The sequence below is a fragment of the Aphis gossypii genome, chromosome 2 (assembly GCF_020184175.1).
Source record: "Aphis gossypii isolate Hap1 chromosome 2, ASM2018417v2, whole genome shotgun sequence".
Classification (NCBI taxonomy): domain Eukaryota; kingdom Metazoa; phylum Arthropoda; class Insecta; order Hemiptera; family Aphididae; genus Aphis; species Aphis gossypii.
The window spans coordinates 68971184-68982484 of record NC_065531.1 but is presented as its reverse complement, the minus strand read 5'-3'; the positions used below and the strand labels follow the sequence as shown (position 1 = coordinate 68982484).

At 29.6% G+C, this 11301-nt stretch overlaps 1 protein-coding gene across 1 annotated transcript in view; it reads right to left on the bottom strand.

Moving 5' to 3' along the window:
• Positions 1 to 8336: 8336 nt before the first annotated feature.
• The window catches only part of LOC114126305 (uncharacterized), a 28208-nt gene continuing 25243 nt past the window's right edge, over positions 8337 to 11301 (bottom strand). The window contains exons 2-3 of the mRNA XM_050200075.1: positions 10210 to 10394; positions 8337 to 9812 (exon numbers count right to left, since the gene is read on the bottom strand). Coding sequence (XP_050056032.1) covers positions 9087 to 9812; positions 10210 to 10272 — 789 coding nt within the window. The 5' untranslated portion in view covers positions 10273 to 10394 and the 3' untranslated portion in view covers positions 8337 to 9086. The remainder of the gene's footprint in view (positions 9813 to 10209; positions 10395 to 11301) is intronic.

The window sequence follows — 11301 nt, the reverse complement described above, 5'->3', positions numbered from 1 at the left end:
TATTTATAAAATTATAATTAAACTGCTATAACATATATTATGACACAAATAATAAATATGTCGATTTTCTTAAAACTCATATACCTACTCGTAAATTACACAATTTTTATAAAATTTTTATCAGACTTCGTGTTATAGTATTTCCTTAAATGCCAATTTAAGTTTTTATCGTAAATGGTGATTGACGATTATGATTATTGATTTTAATCCAAATAATAATTATGCTTTTTAACTATATTATTCAACATCACAATAATATAACTTATAAGTAATTTTCATGGTATTGTGTAACTAGTTTAGTGCTAGACGAATTTATTTTCACGAGTATTATAATGTGCTGTGCTTGTACTAATATACAAATTATTTACTATTATAAAACCATTAAATATTTAAAGTGAGAAATAATGGGAATTACGTCTTTATAATAAGTTTAGAGTAAAACTGTATTCTTAATAAATTACATTTTTCACTGTTTGTCATAGTGACGTTCTATAGAATTAGTTCCATAATATATGATCAATTTGTTGATTTGTTGAAGTATGAATGATTCAATAAAATAAATTTGGTTGTTTCATTTACTATTCCAAAAATTATAAACAAAAGTTCCAAATTTTTTATTTTAATAAACATTAAATGTAAACATGTATTTTTACAGTTTTCGCTGTCCGCTGAGACTTTGTAATATGGAAGTTTCACTGTATGTCTGTATGTATACAATTATAAGTACAACTAGTAAAATATTCATATTTTAGAATGTAAATCGGTAATTAAAGTTTATAAAATTTAATGATTTCAACGATACTCATATAAACGATTCGATTCAACGCTATTACGAAAATTATAATATTAAGCAATTAAAAATGTACGTAATTAATGTTGTTTTATTTATGTAAATTATATAAATTATAAATACGATATACCTATACTGTATATATCATATATTATATAATATTAACATAGTATACAAAATTAATAAAACAAAAAATATCTGTTTTATTCATTTTATTACAATGTAAATTTTTGTCGATTTAATTTAGAATTTAGATTCTTACAAATGGTGAATGTGAAATAATTGTCTGTCAACAATGATTTACTTACAGCATTTTATTCATAAATCATTCTAAAAGGCACAGTGAATATCAAATATGTATTTAGTACATATTTTATATATATTGTTGAAAGCTAAACATTGAATTTTTTGGCATTTTTATGTTGAATAATCATTCATAATAATTTTCGTTAAATAATAGCGCATTTCACTTTTAAATGAAAAAAAAATAATAACATTTCAGACCTTATTAATAATAAAGCGTCGAATTTAATAACAACGAGTAAAATTAAGAATAAATTAAAAATTAAGTCGTAAACTATTATAGCCGCTATGATTTATTATTATACTCTGTAAAAACTAAGAAAACATAACGTATTATTATTTATAGTATTAATAATCTTATACATGACACATTTATACATATATTATACTTTCGTATTATAAAATCTAACCTTTTGTTTAACGTACATATTTTTTTTACAAAATTTCTGCTTCAGTGCTACGCTGTCATAGTATGTACATAGCTTGTATTGTGTTCATTTGTAATTAAAACGTATAATGGTATAATGTGCTTAATAATAATGATAATAATATTCTGTTTTGTCCCATTGTATGTACCTACAAAGGACAAAAGGTAACATATGAAAATGTACATTAAAATATAAATATATAAGTCGTCATATAATAAAGATAATAAAGCTATTAATTGCATTATTTATGTTCTATATAATATTACGTGGCTCGTTATAGCTGTGATTCACTATATTATTGTAAAACGTGGACTATTACGTATAGTGTGCTTGTGAGTATATATTATATGTTACAGGATGATTGTTTTATTAAACAACTCTGATTATTTTAAAATCTATTAACATTTTCGAAGATATTTTATTTATTGTTTTTATCATTAAAATTTCTCAAGTTTTTTTTTTCTTTTTAAATAACAACATACATTAATTTCGTAATGTCGACTCCAACTACTAACCATTGAGCTATTGAGAAACTCAACACAATTTCAGATAAAGTAAATGTATTTAAATCGTCTCAAAGCAAAATTATATCATTTTTCAAAGCATATATGGAATCAATTAAGAACAAAATAAAAAGTATCGTACTATTGAATCAAAACTTGATCTTTTTTCTTTGCTAATAAATTAACTGAAGTTATTTTCGAAGATAAATCGGTAAGAGTGAAGATTGAGCTGTTAGAGGCCAAACTAATGACTACTGAAACTGCTTCTCCGTGAGATAACATTGAGTACTGTCTGTTCTGAGCTTATTGACCATCAATCAAGAGCTCGTAATATTATGTTGTTTAATACATCAGAATTTTCTTCTTTACCTAGTGTCCTAGTCAATTAAACAACGCTTCAACTGTTAATGATTTATTTAACATCCTTGGTCTATAAATTAATCCAGTCTAATATAATAACCACAAACCACGTTCTCTACTTGCTACTTTACCCACGTCTTTCGGTGTTCTTGAAGTATTAAAAGTTAAACGGAAATTATTTGGTTAATATTATTTGTATTGCATGTAATCAGACTACTCAGCAACGAAAATATTATTTCTAAAGTAATATCTCAACTTAAGCCGTAAAAAGACGGCAGTGAAAATAATTTATCAACAACGAATTCTACTAACTACCCCTCCAAAAAAAAAAAAAAATTATCAATCAAATTCACAACTCTAAACCACTTTTCTGTATAATATCAAAATATTCGATATCTAAGTACTATATTATATTAAATAAATTTATACATAATGTTGTAATTCTTAATTATGATATAATTGAATATCTGTATCTGGCAATCTAATTCTATTATAATGACTTTGAACTTGAACTTTATTCTCAGTATAATGTTTCCGATGTCATAGATATATGAAGTTTATGGTCCAGAAATTTGTGGTGGTGAGATCTTAATTGAAGTCAAAGTACAATATTTTACAAGTCATCGTTTAAAATTATACAACGAGATATGGTTGAACAACTACTCGTAAAAATTTTTTTTAGCTCGATGTGATTAATTGTCGGTTATGTGTATTTTCCAACAAGCTCTGATTTAAATTTATATAATATCCATGTTACTGCTATCGATAATCGAATGATAATAATTTAACTAACTTCAAATAGGTAATTAATAATGACAAAATTATTCGAAGGTTATTAAATAATCATTCTAATAAATTAAATATTCTATCTACTCCATATTATTTAACGCAATATAAATTAGGTATAAAATTGAATAGGTAGGTACATAATCCTTTTGGATCATTACTTGATCTAGTTTTCTCAAATACTTTTAATGTAAATTTTAATTTTGAATCTTTTTTACTTGTTCTTTTGGACTATAAATATTACTCTGCATTACAAATTACTTTTCTTTTTTGTCTGTAAATAATTTACATTATAATGAGATTGTAAATTACTCTTGTAGGTGTGATTATAGCGTCATTAGATCTCATATGGCTTCAACTGACCAGGGTTACACATTAAAATATTTAAAAAAATCAAAAATATGTAAAATTATTTGATATTATTAATTTACATTGTCTTAAAAAACGTTTATTTTCATCAAAATATCATTTATGGTTGTCTTATAATTTAAAACAGTTAATTTCGTCCCCACAATTTATTGGTGTTATAAAAGCTATCGATTCAATTAAAAACCGTTTCCTACGAATTATCCAATTCAGATTTAGTATTAAACATCACTCATCATATAAGCCGATAACATTTTGTTTAGAATTAAAAATAACTTGATAAAAGAAGGAGAGGATTAAATTGGAGCTCTATTTTTAAAATAATCACTATTGATACTTATTGCCGAAAATTTCTTCCTTTTTTGAACTTTTACATTCTAAATTGTAAAGCTAGACAACTGAATACTTTTTATGTGCCATTCCAGTATTCAAATATGGTTAAAATGCCCCAATAAATAGATTAATGCAGCTTGTAAATTATTTAAATGTTGATCTGTTTTCGTGTGTCTCAATAGATGTTTTTAATTATTATTAGTGAAGTACACATTGTTATACATTTTTTATTTATTTTTTTTTTTTAGTGAATTATTTTGGTTATAGGCGTTTACAAAATTGCATACATTATACTTAAATGCATATATTTTCCAATTATATAACTATTTATTACTTTGTATATAATATTTAAATTTTAAAATAAATTATCAGTTGTCAGTGTGATAACAAAATATCATGGTAAATTTTAAACGTATGCCTTGTACTTATAACTGAGTACATTCGTCTAAATTTACAAATAAATAAGTTAGAAAAAAGTTACCTTTTTTAGTAGCTTACTTTCTAAACTAGGATGTTTCATTTCTTCTAAAAATTACAATTGCGGCTATAGTTTGATATAGTTTGATTTAATGTAGTTAATTATAGTTTCGAATAACTTTTAACCAGAGTTACACTAATATGATACATGTTTGTCTCGTGACGTTTACTACATATTTGCATTTGAATTGTTTTAACAGATAAAATAACTTGGAAGTATATAAATCCAAAAATTGCATACGAAAACTTAGATTTAGAAAGTTTGAAGTTTGTTGTAGAATTCTCTGTACATTTTAGTTACTTAAAATATTATACAGAATGAGTACTTCGAAGGCTCATTATTTCAACATGACTAAATAAGTAATACGTAGTAGGTAAATTATATTAATTAACAGTTTTGTATCACGAAATTTTTCCGCAATTTTTGAATACCTACCTAAAGACGTAGGCACTTTTAGTCGGCTAAAGTATGAGGAAAACGAAAAAAAAATTGATGGGTTATTTTTATTTTTTTTTTGCCATCCCTCGGACGTCCTCGGATACAAAGGCATACGATATCTACAGTACATTTATATTATTATATTATACGCGAGCGGGCTTAAAGTCCGTTCGGCCGACCATAAAATGAATACGAAAATCTGCTCTTCCCCGCCGCCCGGACGCGTTCGTTATTCGTATACATAAAATAATAATAATATTATCCTTCCGTCGTGTTAACACCACCACCGCCGTCGCGCGCGCGTATACGTGATATTCGGACCGGATGTACGCGATGCGAAGGGACAGCAGACGCGGAGCAGTCATCGCCTCCGTCGCCACTTCGCGCAATATTAACCGTATATATATCTAATAATACATATTATTATTATGATTATATTATGATATGCATACGACTACGGATAAAAGTTGCGGTAATAATTATATTGCGTTTACATACACACACACACACACACACATATATAATATATATCATATATTATTATTATATTAACTGCAGTCGGTGTAGCGTCTCTCTGTCGTCATCGTCGTCGTCGCGTCTGTCGCGAGCGCTGCGGCGGCGGCGGTAATCGGTTTACAACACACCGGCGCGCGCGCAAGGATTATAAGGGTGTAAAATGGGTGTGTAGGTGTGAGTGTGTACACACGAGCGAGCGGAACAACGATAGCGGTCGGCAGACGGGCGCCTGGCCATCATATTGTCGCCGTTCCTTCTGTTCGCGTCGGGTCGACGAGCTTTCTATATTATATTATATACAACCGCTGCGAAATCGCTCGGACGCGTATTTCGATATATATATATGTATATAATATCACTCATACACGAACACCGTTCTCTGTGTGGGTGTGTGGGTGTGGGTGTGTGTGTGTGTGTGTGTGTGTGAGCTCGCGAAGAGTGAGAGAGACGAAATCGTTATTGTTATCGTCATCCGTTTAAATCGCGGTCGGACGAGGAAGGGGATGACGAGAAGCAGCCGACTTTATATTATACATATTATTATTATTATTATTATTATACTGGCTGGCTGGCTGTGGCGGCGGCAGACGATGTTATAGGGGAGGAGGAGACTCAGAGGGGCCGTGCGACGGAGGAGTGTAATATAATAGTAGCTGTTATTATTATTATTACTGTTGTTGTTTTGTTTTGTTTTACACAATATTATATTATATAGTGGTGTGTACATGTACACGTTATATTGAAGCAGTCTTATGTATATGTATGTGATATGTATATTTTGTAATGCGCGACGATATTGCTCCGTTTTTAATTCGAATGTGTTCTTTAATCGCGTTCTCCAAAAAATAACATCTCTTTTTTACTATCCAACGCGCTGTTATATGTTGTAACGACGTCTCCGTCAATATGATATTCTCTCTTTGAAAATCGCATTATTTATATTTTGTTCGCAGCACCGAGATGAGCATTGCGCGGGCTACAAAAAGAAAAAATACGCTCGTAATAGTCGTAACAATTCAGACGGACACATATGAGATACGTGATTAACAATAATGGTGATATAGTCGGAAATTAACTATAGAGATAATTAGAACAACAACAAGAGTAGTATAATTGGAAAAACTGCGCGCGCCCTTATGTATTATATCATAACGGATTGTTTTTAATATGTCTAAAACTCGGTGGTATCAAAAGGAAATCGACAATTTTGAATTTAACGCCCTTCTATATACGTGATTGCGATTAATGGATTCTGTAAAACGGTTTCGTTGAATAGCCATTAGTAAGGTTTTTTCTTATCCTCTCGGGATTCACTATGTATAAGATAATATTTAATTCTAGAGTTTGAATTAAATTTTGGGTACTGCAGTTTGAGGAGTTAGTTACATAAAACCAATAAATATTATATTTGTTGGGAATTTCAGAAATGCATACGAAATTGGGCCCATAGAGTGTTTGTGGTTCAACTCGTTTAAGAATATTTGCTGGTCATAAAATACCACATTTCAATAAAAATTCAACAGTACAACGGTTTATAAGTATATACTGTGTTTTTAGTTTTATAATAATATATCACATAATACGAATATCGTATATGTTATGCTAAGTATACTAACATAATATATTATATAATTATATATTATATAACCTACCCATTAGACTTTACTGAATTTAAAACCACTAAGCATTGTGTAAGTTATTAATAGAGCATTTTCAGTAGCTTTAAATACATTATAATATTAGTTTTTTCAGTTGCATATTGTTTTAATAATGTTATTTAAAAAAACTATATGTACGTATATAGGTATATAATTTAAGCTGGCTTTTGATTTATGAATATAATATTATGAAAACGTATCGTAAAAATGATTTAAATTATCATACTGATAATTGTTTCATGTTGTTGAATGCATAATGAAATTTATAATAATTACGAGTGTGGAACACAAGTTAGTCGTCCGGAGTCACATTCAAATGCTAATAGAAGTCCAGTTATCCATATTATAATATTCATGGTGAGTGTGTTTAATGTTCATATAGAAGTACGGAATACAAATGAACAGTTCAGTTTATTGAGCAAATACTAAATGTGTAACAATTAACATAGTAATATTGTTTTGATGTAATTGCAATTGGTTTGTTTTATTAGCCTCATTGTAAATGTTAACAAATTTAAATCAATTATTTGATTGTCTATTTTTCCTGTAAAACATACCATTTAAACAATGGGCAAAGGCTTTGGAATAAATTATTAATAAAAAACAGAAATTAAAAAACATCATTTTAACAGTAAAAATATTCAAAGCTAATACTCGTAGCTTTTTACTTGGTTTAAAAATTACTTGATGATAGTTTGGAGTTATCCGAGTACAGAAATATTTTTATGATTATTAATCGTTTTCTAAAGATAGTTATAACGCTGTGCTTTAATATTTAATAACTATATACTTTATATACTACTATTATACTCTTTTACTGATCTTTTTAGAATGGATATCATTGCCGTAAAATAATTAAACAAATAAATAACTTATATGGATGTGGTAATTGCCAACTGGTAATATAGATCAAAGTAAATAATTAGGTATTCATTATTATAGTAGACTTGTAAATAAATACGTATAATAATTTAATAAAGATTTGGAATATGAATATACCTATACATTGATATAAGGTACTTACATTAAAAACAGTGAAAATGCAATGAATATTTATTTATATTGACAAAAAAAAAAAACAAAATCTAAATGAAAAAGTTGGAAAAATCGGGTTATGACTGCTAAATCATTATAATTTAAACTTTTAACTACCTAGATGTTTTTTTAAGTTGTAAATTTGTAATGTTTAGTAAAATTAAATAAACATAATCAATTATTTTAACTTGTTATAGCATAATATAACATTTTTATTTAATTGAGATTTATAAATCATTTATAGTATAAATAAGGTTTAATTCGAACTAGTGATGCAAATATTTGTTTAAAGTTTATATACTAAAATTTGACGGAAATTTGTTATTTATGGTTTGATAAACCTACGTTCTTAGTTATGACTTATCGCATACGATATAGAAATTAATTTTTATCTAACTGTTGTTCGTTTACATTGTATAAACGGCGGATAAATGAATTACAAGAACACGTCATAATCAGACTAATATAATAATTGTATGATACTATTCCAACTTTCAAGGGTATCACTTTACTGTTATTGTTTATTAAACGTCATAATAAAATTAAGCGCGATTAAAAATATTTACTAAGTATTTGATGAATAAAAAAAAAAAACATTGATATTTTATTCTTAAAAAAAAAGATCTTGAATCTTGAGATCTTTGTTCGAATGAATCTCTGTTTGAAAATATTTTTATTACCATGTGTGTATTTTATACTACCGTAGTCATACCTCGTATATACCATAATATAGTTTGCGAATAAGGTTCAAATGAAATAAAACGTTCTTCTCGTAATAATATGGTTCATAAAATATTTTACTGTTAAATATTAATTATAATTGATTATCTTTATATATTCTACGGTTATAAGCAACGAAAAATAGCATTGACAAAAACAAAGAAAAACTAGCGTGCATTGACTATAAAAAAAATTCCGTTAAGTAAACATTTTAAGAAATCACAAAAATATAATATAATATGAGTTTGTAGCTCGCAAAAAACCTATGTTCGAGTTTTATTACATAGAGAAAAATATATAATATAATATTATTATAAAACATGATGACGTTATGTCGTCATACAGCATACTGTTATTATTTTTTTTATAAAATTATTTTTTATAAAACTCGTACGGTGACGGCGCGGAACCGCAACCGTACGGCGTTAGCAGCGACTGTGATGAACCACCATATCCCAATCCGGGACGGCATGGAACCTGAGGCCGATGGATGTTGAACGAAAGCGGTTTCAGAACAATGGGTATCAATTTCGGCAGCACCGGTCGTTTTGGGGGCGAGATGCACACGGTTGGTGGAGCGATGCACGCGGTCGGGGGCGACGCGAACTCGGCAAAGTCGGACAGGCCGCTAATCGACGACGACGGTTGCCCACCGCACGGACAGGACTGCAGTTGCATACGTACACAGTAGGGACAAAGCTGTTGGCCACCACCGGAAGACGGCGAACACGTGCACTGCTCGGGCACCGGAACTGGTGCAGCCGCAGGGCAGGGGCACGGGTCGGGGCTCGGAGCCGAGGAGGGGAGGTCTGGGCAGGACGTGGACGCGGTCGGCCAAGGCGAGTACGGGACGGTCTGGTAGGAGGCAGGTTCGGTTGCTGGGGGGCCGCTGCAAGACGGTTGACGGCATGTGCAGGTCTGTCTGCAGAGCGGGAGGCCGTAAGGACGCGGACGCGGACAGCAGCATTGCGGCTGCCACGATCCACTGCAGGTGCAGCCTTCGCCGTCGGAGTCCGAACGATCGAGTGTTGCACCTAACGGTTCGGCGGAACGACATGCCGACGGATTTTTGTACGAAACGTACGAGTTGGGCGTGGCCTGGATGTGAGGAAAACAATAAACAAACAAAAATATAAACACGCGTTGTTCTATAGACCAGTGTTTACCAACTTTTTTCGAAGTGGCGACCACTCACTACACTCTAAAAACACTACACTAGGTACTTATGCTAGGTGGCCCGTAAAATAAAAATAATGTCTAGTTATGCTGTCATACTAAAATAATAAGTATAAGAACGTTTGGTTTACTACTCTTTCGATCTTATATGTATATAATGTCTTTGAGACAAGTCAAATTAATAAAAATCAAGACCCGTGAGTTGATAGTAAAACTAGAAAGCAATAGACCGTACTTTGGTTCGCATACGACACGATGATGGTGTACGTTTATTTTTAAAACGATTATAATAATATGGGCTAAAGAGCATGTCACTTACCTCGGCGATCGAGAGAGTCACTGCTGTGGATAACACGGCCACGGCTATTGTTAAAGCGTTCATTTTAAAATAGCCCTGAAGAAGACGGACGGCAGATGAAGGAGACGATTGTATGTAGAAAGTTTGCGCGGTGTTTGGATTTTATACCGAAAACATTTGTACATTGTTGTCCATAATTCCACGTTCTAAAAAAAAAGTTCGTTAAAAAACTGATTGCACAAATGCTATCGACCGCGTATTTGTAACAAATATTATTATGTTTATTATTTGATAAAAATACGCCTAGTGATTTTTCGTCAAATAATAAGGGTCATTGATCTATTTTAGATATTAGAAATTATTAATTTTCGACCACATTTCAACTATGTTCATTAATACTGATCAAAAACATCTCATACATGAATAATATAAATTTCTCAACTTTTACTTACAACATAATATTATATGCAGGTATATGTTGATATTATTATTATTATGATTACAAAAATTTTTTAAATTATTTTGTTTTGATTTTGAATAATAAATGTTAATATATTGTGTCGTCCATATTCACAGGTAATGGGTTAACATTTTAAAAACCTTTATCTTATCAAAAAACATATTTTATATTTTCTAACGTAAATATTAACATCATTTTAGAACACGATACGATAAATAATTAAGATTTTAACTATAGAACTTAATTGTATTATTTCCTTCTAAGCTAATATTTCGTTAGTTACATAATTATATTCAAATATTTTAAATACTAGAAATAAAATTGATTTTATAACATTTTGGTAAGCATTGAAGTTTTGATTTGAAACACAATCAACAAGTTACTACACTATATAGATTAAAAAACAGGTTATAATTTAAAAAGGTTATTTTTAAATCTTCCATTATTTTTTGAGAAAATTATAATATAAGACACCTCAAGAAAGCAAGCAAGTGATAGTAAATTTAATTATGATTTTATATTTACTATTGCTCCATTCGAAAATGTTTTTTTATAAATATTTCAAATTTTAATACGGAAGCACATTATGGATTGACCGACTTATATTTTGAATTCCATTCATATATTATTATACACATATAGGTACGACAACT